This window comes from Ascaphus truei, chromosome 3, assembly GCF_040206685.1.
Source record: "Ascaphus truei isolate aAscTru1 chromosome 3, aAscTru1.hap1, whole genome shotgun sequence".
NCBI lineage: Eukaryota > Metazoa > Chordata > Amphibia > Anura > Ascaphidae > Ascaphus > Ascaphus truei.
In genome coordinates, this window is record NC_134485.1 from 21,051,233 (window position 1) to 21,069,454 (window position 18,222).

An 18,222-nucleotide genomic window follows, 5' to 3' on the forward strand; every position below is an offset into this window, starting at 1 on the left:
TTGCTACAACAGATTTTTGAGTGTTAGGTGCATAGTTTTTCATTAATAAACAGGGTCCTTAAACTCTGGCAGATAGATACATATTTTGTCTGCATATTTCTGTGATGGTGGCAGTGGATTAGATGGCAACTGAGAAAGTGGTAAATATTAACGCTTTGAAAGTACCTTGCACAGTAGAAAGGTGAGTTGGCTAGAGTAGCCGTGTGTATTAACCCTGGTTGCATATATGTCATGTGCGCACAAGTGTGTTGTCCATAACAGATGATATATTGGGATGGATTGAGGGGAGATATTACTCATTTGAGGGAGCTTTGCAGAAGGTGAAAAGTGGGTCAGTTAGTTAGCTGTGTATTAACCCTTTTCCCATATCCAGGTCACGTGCACACAGGTGTGCCTTAGGTGAAAGTCCACATACCCCATTTGTTTTTAATCATATAAAAAGACCTTTAGGTTAGATATATATGGTAATAGATATATATGGTAATAGTCTTCCTTTTAGAAAGGTGATTGTACTATTGATAATATGTTTAACTTGTGTGGGCTTCCTATACTTTTAGCCTTTTTTGACTACTTTTTGTACCTATGTTTTTCCATTAAATATCGAAACAAGCATTAATTGCATTTTATCAATGTGCGTGCCTATCAAATAAAATTGCCTTTAGCAATATTTCTTCCCGTAAGTGTGCAAAAATACCAGTGATTGAGAGAGACAATGATAGAGAAAGTACTTAAGAGTGGCCAATAGTTGGGTACAAATATTCAAGTAAAAGTGTACTCCTGTATTAAGAAAAATAAGACAATATGTCATAACAAAGTATAAAGTGACAGTGGTATTTACCAACTCAACTTTTTAAGGTGAGATGTTAAAACAACACCATAATATTCATATAATGCAGTTTTTTTTACAAGTTAAAATTCAAATTTTGCATGATCTTTAGAGTTTTTAGGCTTTGAGCTATTTAGTGCTTTTAGTGCTTTATATTAAAAAAAAATCCCTGTGCGGGTAAATGAGCTATATAATATTTTATAAGCAGTGTGTGATCACTTCATATTTGTGGAATTAGTCATTCACTTACTTTACTTTTCAGCTTGAGGGAAATATGTGGGTATGCAAGGCAAATTTAGAGCAAGGCGGACTCAAAATACATTATCACTGTGCCAGCAGCAAAGTATCAAGGTACTTGGAGTACTTGTGCCCTGTGCGGTCAGCTTTTTTTTTTTCCAAATAAAAAAAAACACAAATTGTGTTTAACCCTTTATGTGCGTCTCTGTCATTCTGAGAACATCCTGGGCTCGTTGTGTAGTTTTCCGGTATGGTACCAACATTCCCGGGGGAGTTGGAAAAGGAGCACTTCATCTTCTGTTCCTTTGGGACAAGATCACGTGACCCCAGAGCTGGAATGTCTGCAGAACAATTCCATCATGTAAGGGGTTGTTGAATGGATTGGTTTTTGGTGAAAAACCACAAATAAAATGGCCTAAGCTATGTTGAGCAACACACAGGAATTTGTTCCACATTTGCACCATGTTTAATTGCATTCACATATTCCAGTAAAAGTTTGTCTATTGAGAAAAAGAAGACCAATTATCATAATAAAGTGTAAAATAACAACCAATCCAACTTTACTAATGTGAGATATTCAAAATAACACCATGATAATATAGTGCGGTTTTATTTTACAACTTATCATTCACATTTTGCATCAGCTTTAGATTTTTCAGGCTCTGCTTGAGCCATTTAATACTAATAGTATAAAAAAAACTTCACTGTGCCAGTAAATGAGCTGTGCTGCAATATTTATATGCTGGTGTATTGTATCGACACCAAAACCTATGATAATTACTTATTAAATGTTTCACTAAAAAACATAAATACATTTACCATATGAGTATCTCACCAAGTTAGAATGTAGCTACTGTACATTAAGTTTAAACTTAAAAACACAATCTGCGCTACTCCTTTTTACATATATATTGATTTGAAACCACTAGTTCCCCTGAGTTGAATCACAACACTACAATATCCCCTGTTTCTCTGAATACAGCTTTTTCATCTTCTTCACTGATTTACAGTATGGCAGATATTTACAGGCAGAGCGAAGGGAGAAAACATATTGCCATTAATGCAGAACTCGACACATCCCATCATCGTCTGTAACCAACTCAAAAACCACAAGCAGATCCTTTAGTAATTGATGTAAAGGCAGCAATATCCACTGCATTTTCTTATCTAAATAAGGAAATCTCCTGGTGTGCACCCGCTGCATTTTTACCACCAGAAACCCCACAGATCATAAATACTGCATTTTGGCACTGGCATTTAAGGAACAATAAATGGCTTGTGAAATAGGGCAATGTTATAATAAACTCCAAAACTGGAATTTATATGCGTTCAACAGGTACGTCCCTCCGATGTTGCCTTTATTTTTCCTGCATACTGTGACTACGTTAAAATTCCATAAGAAGAATCTTTGCTAAACCAGGGACCTTCCATTATGTGGTCATCTTAGACAAGAGCTTCAAGAGAAGCACATTCCATTACCTAATTTAACATCAATTTACCTGCATATATGCTGCCAATTGATCTTGATAAATAGCCCTGTAATGCTCAGTACTACTAGGGCAACAAGTCTATAGACCAGGGGTAGCCAACTCTTGTCCTCAAGAGCTACTAACAGGTCAGCTTTTCAGGATATTCCTGCATCACCACAGGTGGCTGTGTCTGACTGAGCCACTGATTGAGTCAGCTAAAACAATGCATCTTGGTGGCCAACTCCATTCCCCAAGAGCCACCAACAGTTCAGGTTTTCACGATATCCTTGCTTCAGCAGAGATGGCTCAATCAGTGACTCAGTCTTCAGCTTCAGCGCAGGTGGTTCAATCAGTGACCCAGTCTTCAGCTTCAGTGCAGGTGGCTCACTAATTGCGCTACCTGTGCTGAAGCAGGGATATCCTGAAAACCTGGCCTGGTTGGTAGCCCTTGAGGACTGGAGTTGTCTAGCCTTACTATAGACTCTACAGTATTAGCAGGTAGAAGCCCTTTTAGCTAGCAAAACACTGATTGGTGCTGCATAAAACTTCACACTTCAATGACATCAATCAATGTTTAACTTACCAGCTGACGAATACATCCTACACATGCCATACTTAATACAAACATGTGGCGCAGTGAAGTAGAGGTGAATGTGTTTGCAAAGCTACATTTATAAGTAATTGTTTTTCTTGCGGTTTCTATTCCAGAGCAAGCACAAAGACATCTTCCGAGGCACCACTATAAAGAATACCATTTTTATTTCCAACTTTATTACAAACTGTGTACAGAAAATCCTGTTTGTAACAGAGCCCATTGAAATGCAGTGCAAAGGCAAACACATCTAATCACATGTGGAATTCCTATTTATGAAAAGAGAACAAAGTACCAAAAAGAGGCATTGGACAGCTGTTCCTAATTAATCCTCAACTAGCGAACCATCCTTTTGAATTGGGAAGCATACTTTGTGGAAGCTCAGTGCATAGTGGCATCTGTGGCAAATTCATTTGTGTGGCCTCAGGTTGGGGAAGTCTAGGAGAAAATAAAGCACAGGTGTTATTTAAAAGCAGCCCTTTTGTAGTTCCAAAGGTAACTCATTCTGTCTCTATTAAACTTCCAGTACAAACAAAAAAAAGAATAGTTGAATGTTTGCTATGCATTTTCCATTTCATTATAAAATGTGCACTCTGTAATTCATCCCTAATTATCACTATTGCTCTACGTACTACCCACATCTCCAAGAGCAATTGGAGACAGTCTGGGGCATGGCAGACAGTGTTGGTGCGGCAGCTTGGTGGATATACAAAGAAATTTGTATTTTCGAGCGGCTGCCGTGCCACGTGACACTGTGAGCCAATCACAGGGAGGTCTGCCCGTGTGACGTCATTGGCCACGCCTCCTAGGTGCATGCGGCATAACTTTGCCAGTACACACACGCGCTTACCATAATACATGGGGAGCCAACGCCAGTCCTCAAGAGCTACCAACAGGTCAGGTTTTCCAGATATCCCTGCATCAGCACAGGTGGCTCAATCTTCGACTGAGCCACTGATTGAGCCACCTGTGCTGAAGCAGGGATATCCTGAAAATCTGACCTGTTGGCAGCTCTTAAGGACTGGAGTTGGCTACCACTGGTCTAAGCAAAACAAGAGCAAAATGCTTAACAAATAATATAATGCTTTACTAAGCTTACTATACATATATCTATAAGACTGTTTATTTAAATGTATAGCAGATGAAGCAATGCAGAAACATTTTCATTGGAGTAAAGCCTGAATTAGATGTATCACTAAGAAACATTTGTGAGCTTCATTTTGAATGACACAATTGGTTTAATGAGGGCTCTTGATCCAGATACCTTTCATGTGTCTAGGCGTATTGCTTAATGCCACAAGGAGGCAGTCTAACGCAGGCTAATCAACCATACAGGTTCAACATGAAGCGCAGCAATGGATGTTAAATTCAGACCACAAGCGTTTCCCAGAGAATAAAAGCAATTTCAGCCTCGACTCAACATAAAAATTATAATGAGCACTTCTGCTTTACCTCCCAATAGTTCTTGCATGCACGGCTATATATGCTAATAACATATTGTAGGTCCTTTCAGCGGTGAAAGAAACGGAGTACTTTGAGCAGGGGGAAGTTGGGGGTTGTCAGATTGGAGGAGAGAAAACGGTGATGCTGATAAGGTCTTTGCAGGATTCCAGAATAGTTATTTCTGTAATTGGCCCTTTCAGTCTGATATTTAATGCTCTACTAGGGCAGGGATTCCTAACTACTAAGGATTATAGGATGCACTTATCCCTTTACTGTGTTTTAATTCTCCGTGTTCAAATGTCTCATCTTTGAAGTGCTGCACACATGTTTGTCTCTCTCCATATGCTGTATATGTAAAAATATACATACGTATAGACATACAGGGCATTGTGCAAACTTAGCTCATCACAGGTCGCAGGAATCGTTGGGGGAAATTCACTAAGAGCCGATCATTGGAAAAAATTGGGGATCATTGGAAATATTGACAATGTTATTAACGCAGGAGTAAACTCGACAAAAAAAGAGCTTCCTTGCTGCAGTGATGTGTTGACAATATGCATGTAAGCGACTAAGTATAGCAAAACTACTTATTCACACGCTGTGCACTATAAGTTAAATACCTATCAGATCGATTTGTATCACCTGGTAAACTCATGCATAACTGGTCCATAAGGTCTCCTAAATAGTTAAGAACATTACATGTAGTATTAACCCCTTCAGCACTGTGGGAACCTGCGACGTCCTGGCTATAAAGGTTTAGTTGACCTTAGTGATGCTAAAGGGGATTAAAGTCAGGTAAAAAAATGAAGAAGTGAAGAAAGACTGGGGAGGACCAGATTTTGGGCTGAAGATTGACTTGCGATTATTTTTATTCCCCCTATGAGTTATAAAGACGGTTGGGGTCCAGAAGATTTCCATTTTGGGGGGGTAAATTCTAGGGGGTTCTTCCAGGCCCTGAAAATGGAGAGCGAGGTCCCTTTGGTGATCTATTTTTTTGTAAACTTTATGGGCCATCTAAACATGGGTTAACCCCAATTAGATAGATGCAAACAACAGGCGCAAATTAATTTTGTGTATTTGATAAAGTGACGGTAATAGATTAACACTAATTAACTTTAATTAGCTAGCCACTTGGGCTACTAGGTTATTCCTATACTATATACATTGTTTCAAAATTGTTCATTACGTTTATTCATGTTCATTGTTGGGGTTTGTGTTTAATGGTGACCCATTTGGTGCAAGGCATTGATTTGCAATGAATTGATAGCACCTTTGACACTGAAGTGGTTATATCAATTTGCTGCCAAGGGGTACTAGAATGATTACTATTCCATTGCGTCTTGGTGGCCCAGTTTTCTATTTGCGGGCAGTTTTGGGATGTTAATAGGGGAAATTGCAATAGTGACTGCTGCGGATGTCCTCCAACAGTCAGTAATGCACAACTAGCGTGCAGAAATAAATATTAGTGAGTCGCCAAAAATATTGTGCGTTAATATTGTTTTCTTGACAGCCCCGACTTTAATGAATGTGGTTCATTGTGTGAGAACAAAACACTTTCCAAGGAAATAACAAAACATAGCCAACAATAAGAAGAAGAAAGAGGAAGGCAAGAGGAATTGCTTTTTGGTTAAGCCTTTGACTTCTGAAGTGTGGGAGCTTTTGTTCAGTTTGTGTTCCCTGCTAACTGCATTTGATCTTTGAAAATGATCTTCTTGTGCCTCCTTATGGACTAAAAAGTAGTGTGAGCATTATATCCGTTGTGTCAGTGTTTGTTTATGTGCAGTGTCAAGTAAATGGACTAATTATCTCTCTAGAGTAAGAAAAACAAGTAGAAAGAGCAAGGAGGAAGAACAATTGGGGACGACAAAGAACAAGCAAAGAGAAAAAGATGAGAGAAATCTGAGGCCGAGCTCACGGTGGCGGCGTGAGCACGTGCATCCGTGCACGCCACCGCGCGCACTCCTGCAGCCCCAGCTATACGTGTGCTAGCTGCGATGGGGGGCATGGCGAGGGCGTGTTGAACGCGTCACGGAGCTGGTTCGCCCCCATTGGCTGAACCAGCTCACGTCCTTTATATCTGCACTGAGCTGGCAAACCTTACAACACGTGGAGACTTTGAGGAAGACATCGCACCACAGACAGGAAAGTCTTTCTACACTCACTATAGGTTGTGCCTAGGAGCCCTCGTCACTATGAGCATCCCCCCCTCCCCATGTAGGAACCTAAATATTAGACGGTGTAGTGTTAGAAAAGCACAGCACACTATTTCAATGGTGCAGATTATTTTAATAACACGGTTAAAAAGTTTAAAGGGAAATATTTACACTCACAAGTGTACCGCTCTCACACAGCACACAGACACAGTGTTGTATATCACACAATGGGATATCTCCTTTCATGCTGCCTCTGTCCTCTGTGGTAGAGTCTCCTCACGCTGGAGTGAAACCGCCGTGCACCACGCTCTAGTCTTCACTTCCGGGTTGCGCCGAGATTACCCTCCGATGTTCTAGAGACGGACACCCTAGCCCCTGAGGCAGCAAAGACACAGGCTTTGCGAAATGCGTAGGTTGACTTTGGACTACAGAATAGCATGCTCAAAGGACCACAGAAAAAAGGTAAGGTGCAAAACAGCGCTAATGATACTCAATGCTCAAAGGACCCTGGCAACCTGCTGCACCCATCTCCACAACCTTGGAGGGTCATCTCGATGCAGCAAGGAAGCGAAGACCAGAGCGCGATGCTCGGCGGTTTCACTCCAGCGCGAGGAGAGTACAACGGTGGACAGAGGCAGCAAGAAGGGAAATATCCCATTGTGTGATATACATCCCTGTGTCTGTGTGCTGTGTGACAGTGGTACACTTACAATGTTTCCCTTTAAACTCTATAACTGTGTTATTAAAATAATCTGCACAATTGAAGTGGTGTGCTGTGCTTTTCTAACCCTACACAGTCTTCTATAACATATACATGCAGTTTCGTCTCTTATTTTTTAGTTGAACCTGGAAGAAATCACATCCATATAGACCCACAGAGAAGGGTTGTTCTCAGAAAAAACTGCGACACTTGTGAATGTATCAACTATATTATAGTCCTGGAGACACATTTTTTTTTTTTTTAACTTTTTTTGCACTATTTGTAATTTTTCTGTGTTTATTCCTACACATAACCCCGGGGGAGACCAATTTGGAAAGTCTTGAAACTGGAACAGCCTTCTGAGGTTGTATATACTATATATTCATCACTATATATTCTTTGATTTGTGAAGCCACTTATTAGCGCTTATTTTGCTTGTACTACCATTTTTATTTTCCCTAAATCTTTTTATTTCTGAAGTTTTAACGTTTTACAACACAGTAAGACATAAAAAACTAAAACGGACAGTATAGTACAAAATGAGACATCAAATAATAAGTGACATACGCTATAAAATCATAAGGACATGGCAAGAGTAGGCCTTGTGCATAATTTTAAATTGCATTTCTCTGAGGTTAGAGGTCACTGTGACCTTCCTGACTCTTATCATCATTTTTATAGATTATATACATACAAGGTATATTTCGGATGACTTTGTGTCAACCACTTCGAATCTCTGTGTCAAATATTTGTGTTCTGCTTTCCTAAAATAGGTTTGTGATTTCCCTAGTGGGGAATTTAGTGTCTGGAAGATTCTATCAATTCTTCCAAAGGAGTTGTTATTCTCAATTCAGCTTTCCCCTGATTAATCGTACGTACGTAATGCCATACTTGTAGGTAAGCAAATAATTGTATGTTAGGGAAATTGTATTTACGCTTCAAGTCCTCAGACTGGTATATAGTATTAGTTAACAGGTCTATTATATCTCTAGCAATGCGTATCCCATTTTTTTTTCTACAGGTTATAAAGCACCGTCTTGGAATTACAGGTTACCCAGAGAGGAAAATACATAGGAATTTGTGGGTTGTCATGCCATAATCTAACACGTTTTTGCCAGTCTTAATCAGGTAGTTTATTCCCATTTGGCCTGTGGCAAATATGCTAGACTTAATAGCCAAGCCATCATGGCCTCCAATTCTCCGTTAATGTATGAGTTGTTGTTCAGAAACCATTCTCAAGCCATTTTGCCAAGGCAGGCTATACTAAACCATTTCATATAGGGTAGATCTATACCACCTATCTTTTTTGACATCTGTAACCTGGCATGCAGAATATTATCCTGCTTTTCTTTCCTCTCCTGTATTTTTTTCTTGGTTAATAGTGATCGCATCTGCATGGGAACTTATATTCATGGAAACAACACCATTGTTATTAGCCTTACTCTACCGAACATTGAACAACCAGGGAGAACAGGGGAAAAGGGGGGGGGGGGGTAATGGGAACCCTCGCTACTGCCTAGACTAAAGGTGCTACAATAAGGTGAAATAACTGAACAGCTGAACTAAAGAAAAGAACCCCTATGCTTAGAGCACTCTGTATTGGCTAGTGAACTGATACTACCGGACCTAAGACCTGGAGATAAAGGTAAGTAAACTAATTGTAATGATGGATATATTAAAATAAACTTTATTTGGAGTAATCCTCAATTAAAATATAGATCAGTGAATAAACCTCAGTGTGAGGTGTACCTGAGCAATATAGCGAAATATTAAAAAGGGGGGTGGGTAAAATATAGGGTAAATAACCACACTGATACCAATAGGCTCTCAGTCACACAACCAACCTATGTATAGTTAGTGAGTGACAGAAAAACGGGATGGTGGATGTGAGCCACAAACCAAATAGATCTGTTATGTGTTCGTATGGCTGGCTAAAAAGCTCAGTAAAACAGATTGGTATGCTCACAATGTATCATACCTTCCTCATGGATATATCTCAGAATGGATACACACTGTATGTCCACTGATGTATAAAGGTGGTGAGAGACGGAAGCTAGGATGCTTCTATTGGAACGTCATATCCCACCTCAACAAATAAATGTCCATCGGTATGTTTTATGTCTGGACAACAAGGCAGACTGTACACGTCTGTCAAGATGTCTCTATTTACATATAAGGAAATCTCTAAAGGTAATACTGCATAGAGGTAGTGCCGCAATATTGAAAGCAGATAAGTAGAGTGCTATGTGCCCAGATAGGTGTCCCATGAACACATATCCTGTCTGTGTTAGTACACAGCACAGCTACACAGATGGTTAACCAATGTATAAAGTGGGTGTGTAGTAGTTACAGGGCCGCGAGTCAGACAGGTTGGTAGACTAGTATTGTCTGACAAGGTGTCACTAGTGACAACGTCTTATGCCCAGGAAACCTGAGTCAGGTCCCACTTAATGAGCATTCCTTGCATAAAGAGCACCTTGTATGCTCAGGATGGAACAATCTGCTAAAAAGATTATATATAATATCTCCAGATGGGGTGATGAACCCGTTGTGTCACAGTTTAAGAAGCAGTGAAAATAGAGGTAACATACACACTGCGTGGCTGGACAAAGTAGCAGGCTGGAAGCGTCTGATACTATGTCTCTAAGTGTCACGACTTACACTGCGCTGCTAATGAATCAGTGGGTAATCATAAACTACCCTCAGCACTTAAGGCGCCTTACAACCCCCTCCTGAGTATACAGACAAGTTCAATCTGTATACCGTATCTACTCCAAGCGTAGGAGATAGAAAACAAAGTTTGGTCAATAAGCGTGTGTGGCGGACAGGTAGTCTCTGTTGCCGCTCCCACTGACGTCAGTACACCTAATGCCGACGTACGTTTCACTGGAGGCTTTGTCTACCGAACATTGACAAGTTAAAATCTTTCCATTCATCAAGTTCTTTGCAGGCCTTTCTGATTTGGGGTTTCTATTTTAAATCATATTATCTATTGATATATTTGGATAATTCTATCCGTAAATATTTTAAACTAGTTTGAGCTTATACAAATGGGAAACTCTCCAGCGTTAAATAATCTTGTTTTCCTGTAAGCCATAACATTTCTAATTTTTCATAATTCATTTTATATCCGGAGAAAGAAATCAAAAGTTGTACATTTTTGTAACTAATGGGACTTGTGATTCTGGGTCATCTATGAATAACCTCATATCCTCCGCAAATACAGTAAAGACAGGTGCAATTCTTGAATTTGACGCTTTTTTCCTTTACGTTTGTTTCTGATCATAATTGAAAGTGGCTCAAGTGTCAGCACAAACAGTAGAGGCGACAGAGGACAGTCCTGTTTAGTATCTTTTTCTAAGTTGAACACTTGTAATAACCGACCACTTTGGGATTTGAGCAAATTACTTTGAGAGCTTTAAAGAATGTATTTGTTTATTCTAAATTTGTCTATCGTGGTAAACGGATGGTCCCAAGTTACCATATCTTCCTCTGCCCCTTTACCCCTTGCGACTGCATACTTTTCTAGAATGGATAACACCATTTTATGTTTGAAGTGATATGTCTTCCAATAACAATATACGGCTGATCTTTAGATATAAGCTTAAATTAAATTCGTTTTAGCCTATTAGCCAGACGTTTAGTGAATATTTTACAGTCTAAATTAAGCAATGAGATAGTCCGTGAGATGCTGGGTTGTCTTAAATCTCTTCCTTCCTTAAATATTAATTATATATTTTCTGTTATTTTTTATTTACAATGCCATCTTACCAGAATTTTTTATACATTGCACATAAAGGCTGGGCTAGTTGTTTACTGATACATTTACAGTATAGAATTCTGCCAGGAATCTATCTGGGCCCAGGACTTTGTTATTGTAGAATTACTTAATGACATCATTTTACCTTCTGTGATGGCAGCGTTCAGACTATCCAAATCTTCCTTGCTAATTCTAGGCATCTTTTCTGAGAGATAATTCCAGAATTCCAAATGTTTCGTTTCATACAAGCCTGTTTACTATTTAGATTAGTATACAATTTATAAAATTGATCCGCTATCTCATGAGTATTGATCATTCTTTTGCCTTCTTTTTTCTTTATAGCCTTAATGAAATTAATCCCTTTTGATGTTTTAATTATATTGCTCAAAAGCCTTCAGGGGTTTGGCTCCATGTTTATAATATTTACATTCTCAATATTTTTCTTAATACGCTTGTATAAGGTGTTCATTAACATCTACAAATCTCTTTCTGGTCTCCTCTTTTTCCATCTGTCAACACAAGAAATTAAACTCCGCCTTAGGACTGCTTTTCCTGTATTCCAATCAAATCGGGTCACTCACATGTTGTTTATTGTTAAATGTATAGTTACCCTATTCTCTCATGAAACAATCTTTAAACTTCTGGTGGCATAATAAATATATGGAGAACTTCCACATGATTCTATTTGGTCTGTTAGGTTCCTACTGTATATTCAACTTAATCGAGATGGGCGTAAGATCCGACAGTATCATATCGTAGTTTCTGTGATTCTGGCTAGCAAGGAATTTTGGGTAAATACATAATTTATTTTCAACATATTAGCCTGGGCTTTAGAGAGGCAGGATAAATCTCTCTATTGGGTTCATTAGTCTCCAAAGATCACCCAATTTCATTTTTTTTTAATGAAATGGATACCTTTTCCTCCCCCCCCACCCTTTTCCTTGCCTCTCTTTTACCAATTTTTTTTACAGTTACCTTTTTATCAATGTAACACAAAATTATAAACAGCACTCACAATAGAGAGTAGATATATAATGCAGGGTGCCGTGGACAGGAGAGGACCCAAACCCTCTCAAACACAATACACAATACTGAAATAGTCCAGCACTCCCTAAATGGAAAAATTTAAATCACTAGTATGCAACCAATAAGTAAATTTTAATGAAAACACAAATGAATCAAAATGATTCATTTGTGTTTTCATTAAAATTTACTTATTGGTTGCATACTAGTGATTTAAATTTTTCCATTTAGGGAGTGCTGGACTATTTCAGTAATGTGACCTTTTTATCAATGTACCAGTTGTCTAGCAAATTAATGTCCACTCTAAGTATCGGTTGCCCTAAGCAGTGGCGGATTGTCCATTAGGCCCAGGCCTAGGGTGGCAACATTTTGGGGCGGCAGAATTTGGGGGACGGCATGTGCGATTGCCACTTGCTGCCCGCGCAATGAGCAATTGGTGCTTGCCGTCTGTGGATTGAGAGATCGCCACTTGCCAGCCGCAAATGCGCGGCCTGCAAGCGTCGATTGCGCATCTCAGCCCTAATTACGCGCTATACACCGTCACGAATCTTGCGTTCTTCTCAAGGATGTCTTCTGTCTACACCTTTTGTATCTAAAGCCCCCTCCCACCTAAAACTTTTCTCGTTCACGACAACACGCCTCTGGAATGCCCTTCCCCTCAATATCCGGATATTACCCTCTCTCTCCACCTTTCAGACCCATCTTAAAGCACACCTTTTTAACAAAACATATGGAGAAGGAGTGGCTCAGTGAGTAAAGACACTGACTGGCACTGAGTTTGAAGCAGGGGAACCTAGTTCAATTCCCGGTGTCTGCTCATTGTGACCTTGGGCAAGTCACTTTATCTCCCTGTGCCTCAGGCACCAAAAAAATAGATTGTGAGCTCCATGAGGCAAGGACCTGTGCCTGCAAAATGTCTCTGTAAAGCGCTATGTAAAACTAGCAGTGCTATTCAAGAACATGCTATTATTATTATTATAATTATTATAATTATTATTATTATTATTATTATGTGGCTGATACTATACATCTCATGCATTGAGTTTGAACCCTTGCTGACGCCCTCACCAGAACACCCCCCTACTGTCTCTAAGTTTTCCCTACTTACTACATAGATTGTAAGTGCTTCGGGGCAGGGACTCCTTTTCCTAAAGGTTACTTTTATGTCTCAAGCGCTTATTCCAACTACAGTATGTCATATACAGCTCAACCCCGATATAACACGATCCATTACAACGCGAATCCGCTTATAACGCGATACAGGCGTGGCTCCCAGTTTTCGTATTTATGAATACTTTACAACACGATTATTGGTGTCTTAAATACTATATTGTACAATGCATACAATTGTACATTATTTCTAACATGATCCGCTTATAACGTGATTCTTTGGACCCCAAGCACAGCGTTATAAAGGGGTTGAGCTGTACTATTACGTGTATTACTGCTGTGAAGTGCTATGGATGGCGCTATATAAAATAAATATATATATACATATTGTTAAATGTTAAACATAGTATAATTATGAAAATATGAATAGAAATCATAACATAACCACAAACCCGGGGACATCACCATTGAAATGACTGTCAAATACTCAATGGGAGGGCATAGATAAATAGAAGGGGGGCGGGGGGGGCTACAACAGATTGTCACAATTTAAAAATAGTACCTGAAAATTATATGGAGGCAAATCTAATTTCTATGATTCGTTATCCTCCTCTCCTTGTTCCTCCTCCGCTTCATCCTAGAGAATAATGCAATAAAATGGAAATGTAAAGAGGTGTAAAAGTAATGGAAAAGAGAAGTGTGGTCAGGTAGATGGGTCTAATGTAACTTTAATACTCAGGACACATTATATACATATCTGAATGAATAAATAGCTGGTGGTTTTTAAAAATATATTTGACTGTCAATGTGGAATATTACTATTAAGGTCTCCTGTATGAGCAGACATAAGACTTTGGATTGAAAATATTGAGAAACAGTACTTAAGAAGACATTTCTCCAATGCATACTATAAAAACAAGAACATGTCATTTAACTTAACATTTGTAATCTCATGTAGTATTAGTATTGGATTCCCAATGCTCCTTACATATAAAACTGTTATGTAAAGATCTCTGATTAGAATTTGCTTAGAACTTATGGTGTTGATGCCATATTTAAGCTGTTAAACAAAAACGTGATTTTATTTTTGGTTTGTTGCAGTGGTCCCTTTTAATGGACCAACATAAGAGTTCTTCATGATTGATATTCATGGCTCTTCTTTAGAGAATTAGGAAATTGCTCCAAAAACCTTCAAAAGCTCGTGTGCAGGCAAAAACAAGCAACAAATGCTTTCGGCGCCTAAGAGTATGTGCAGACAACCCTACTATCCATTAAATGGCTTCACCCCTATAAAATAATCTCTTGAGTTTCGAATGGAGTCCTTGTTATCCATACCTCTTCTTCTGTTACTGCTTCTTCTTCCTACAATTGACATGGGACAGAGAAAAATATCAAAACTGATCAGAATATCCCACAAAATTGTAACCGTAAGAAATGTGTCATTATTTCTTTTTACATTTTTTAATATCTGTATTTAGTTGATGTTATTCAAGCATAAATACCAATGTCTGAATTTTACATAGCTTCTTTTCTTTCCATTCCCTAGACATGAAGCCATTAACGGTTAGGCGAGAGGTGGGGGGGGGGGGCGATTTCGAGTTGTGGGGGCATGTGCAGGAGGCATCTTCAAAAGCGGAGGGTGGGTGGATCTATCTTGAGTAGCGTGGGCATGCTAGGATCATTCTAAATAGAGGGGGATAGAGGGCAGGACTGCTTTGGGTGGCTGAGGGAAAGCAGAGGTTTGCATCTTGTGTGTCAGGGGTTGGGGAATTTGTATTGAGTGGCTGGGGTAGAGACTGGCTTAACTAGCGGAGCAGACATGTGGGACTGTCTTCAGTAGCTAGTGCGCGAGCGGGGTTCCGTCTTGAATACAAGGGGGCCATCTTGAGTAGCGGGTTTACACCTTGTGTTGAGGAAGGGGGACTGTTTTTAAAAGCGAGGGTGGGGAAGAGGCACCATCATGACCAGTGAGAGGACATCCAGTGGGGTGGGAGGGGAGGGCGTACCATTGTAGAAGTGAGGGGGGTGTCATTGATCATTTTTGTATTATTATTTTAAAAACTACAAACATATAGCCAATAATAGTAATAACCCCTCAGGACATGGCATTAGCTGCCTATGAATGTCCAGCTTAGTTAGAGGCCTGTGGCACCTCTGGCCTTGAATTACTCCACCCTGAGCATTAAAGGCCTGTTCTTTGGGGATTATGACTTAAATTCAAGGTAACAGGACTTTCTCAGTTACACTCTTGTTTATGACATTTAAAAAAAAATTAATAAAATGTGTCCCTTCCGCTCTTCTTTAGTCAGTGGTTCAACTTGTGGGGGAACAAGATATGTTTGTGATTGTGACAGACAAAAACCTAGTGAGATAAGGAAAAAATATAAATATACTACAGCCACAGTTGCTCTCATAAGCACAAATGACAACACAAATTCAAGATGGCTCCTGATGGGAAACTAAAGATTTGTCAACCATTGTGTAGCTCGCATAAAGAGGTTTTTTAGCAGTATATCAAGACGAAAATGATGCGACTTCTACATTTGCAAATTCAATGATTTACTGAAGTGGTGGTATGTTTGCATAAATTAACCTATGCAAAGCTGGTGACTTGGCATGCCACCGCTCTGTACCTCTGCTTAATAACCGTTGCCTTCAAGTTTACAGTGGAAATATATTTAATCTGTATACACAATATACACCTTGGATCAGAGGTGCTCAACTCCAGTCCGCAAGCCCCTCCCAACAGGTCAGATTTTCAGGATATCCCAACTTCAGCACAGGTGGCTCAATCAGAGGCTAAATCAAAGACAGAGCCTCTGACTGAGCCACTTGTGCTGAAGAAGGGACTAATTGAGCCACCTATGCTGAAGCTGGGAAACACTGACCTGGTGGGGGGGGGGAGGGCTTGAGGACTGGCATTGAGCACCCCTGCCTAGATTATAAAAAAAGAAATTACAAATAAGAAAAAGCTTGGTACTTTCAAAAACTGGCTACATTTGGAAAGACACCCCCAGGTTTTAGTAACCGTGGCTATCTTCTATCAGCCTGTTTGCCAGACATGGGTTCTGAAAAGGAACTCTCTGCACCTGAAAGTCATACATATTAATATTTTTGCTCTGGACATTAAAATCACCGTGAATTTAGTCCAGCATGTACAGTACTTTATTCAGCACAGCTAGTAACTCCACTGAGTGACGAGAACAACATTTACATTTGATTTCCTTATGTAAAACATTATAGTGAAACTGGTAACCTCTGCCTAAAGTGTAGAAAAATACAGATCTTCAGGGTGAACTATTAAGAACAGACTTACTTTTTTACCATATATCACAGGCACTCTAACCAGGAGGGAATTTTGGAAAATAAACTGTCCTATATATTCTATGCAAGGTGGCTTCCTGACAATACTTTGAGTAAAATCTCTTCACTACCTACAGTACACACTGTAGTCTCTTGTAGTTGTAGGGGGGATGCTTCTCTGTTCTCCTGGTGTCCACACCCTTGTGTGATAAGGCAATGTCAGGATCCAGGTTTAGAATCTTGTCCCCTTTGTCTTGTTGTCAGCTTGCAGCTCAATACATCTGTTCATGTGCAGTGTTTCCTTGGTCAGCCCCACGTGTGAGACTGAGGATTTCTCTGCTCTTTCTGCTTCCTGGGTCAGCTTAGCTCACGTGTGAGCTCAGGAAGAATCTCTCTTTCTGCCTCAGGAGGAGCCTTTTCTGTAACAAACCTCCAATCAGCTAGGTGCTGGTCAATTAGCCAGCACACTGCTGGATTAGAGGCAAGTTTTCTGAACAGGGATAAGACCCCTGTTACATACCTCCCCTGTTTGTGGGAAGCTCGGGCTTGCCATGGCCAAAGCCCATCCTTCCACTCTCATTCGAGATATCTCAGTGACTTGAATGAGAGTGGATGGAGGAGGAGAACCCTCAGTCCCGCTGGGATTGGAGCCCTTCCTCCAGTTTAGTAGTGTCTCCTCCAGAAGGTGCTTGAGATCAGCAGTCCTCAGTCGCTCAAGGAGAGCTTTTTCCAAGTCCAGTCTTTCTACTGACCACGTGGTCATGAGCTGACCCCTGTGTTGGGCGCTCCTCTTTTTGTAGGCAGACTGTATGGCGACAGTCACAGAGTGTTTATGCAAATCGCTTTCTCTCGCCATCTTTCCCATGTACTCCAGTTTAGCACCAAATGTCCATTTTATGGTATCACAAGAGAGCCCAAGAACACCCACCTGAACCCTCAGTTCTTGAAGCTGTCTTCCTGCACTTTTCCCATTCAATGTAGTCGCCAGTTCAGCTTCTTTGGGATTGAGTTGGGATTCCAGCTCCATTTCCAGAGAATGTCCTATCTTTTCAGCTTCCTCAGCTAAGGATTCTTCTGGCTTTGATTCTGCACTCCTACCTCTGTTTGTTGCCTGTTGGGCGGTTGCAGGTTTGGCTAGTGCTTTCTTAGGTGCTCAAACTTCGTAATCTTGTTTTGAAGGTGAGTGGTGTCCCCAGCTCTCACTGTACCCTTGTCCTCACGGGCCTTAGTTACTGTGGGATACCGATGCTTGGGCAGAGCCAATACCTTTTCCCGTATTGCAGGCATCTGTAAGTTACTGGTCTGCAGAGTCTCACTCTGTTTCTTGAGTGTTTCCTGCCATTCTCCTTTCAGGGTCTTTATTTCTTCCCTGTGGTTTCTCTGAGCTTGCTTCCACCTATCATTCATTATTTTGTGGAGCACTGTGAACTTCTTCGTCATTATCATTCCAGAGGGTGGCGCTGACGAAACAAAGCATTAAGCAAACACATATATTAACCCTTAGCATGCCTGTTCTGTACAGAGGTGAGCAGCTCTTGGGGAACCCCATCAGGCATCCACCTTTGGGGCAACACAGATGTAAACTGAAGGGGTTCAGATTGAATGG

General features: G+C 40.2%; 1 protein-coding gene across 2 annotated transcripts in view; it reads right to left on the reverse strand.

The window, feature by feature from the left end:
• Window positions 1-3,272: 3,272 nt before the first annotated feature.
• SH3BGR (SH3 domain binding glutamate rich protein) overlaps window positions 3,273-18,222 on the reverse strand; it is a 91,018-nt gene continuing 76,068 nt past the window's right edge. For both annotated transcript variants that reach the window (XM_075593731.1, XM_075593730.1), the window contains 3 exons: window positions 14,649-14,675; window positions 13,876-13,950; window positions 3,273-3,562 (listed from right to left, as the gene is read on the reverse strand). In XM_075593731.1, the coding sequence (XP_075449846.1) occupies window positions 13,906-13,950; window positions 14,649-14,675 (72 nt within the window). In that variant the 3' untranslated portion in view covers window positions 3,273-3,562; window positions 13,876-13,905. The remainder of the gene's footprint in view (window positions 3,563-13,875; window positions 13,951-14,648; window positions 14,676-18,222) is intronic.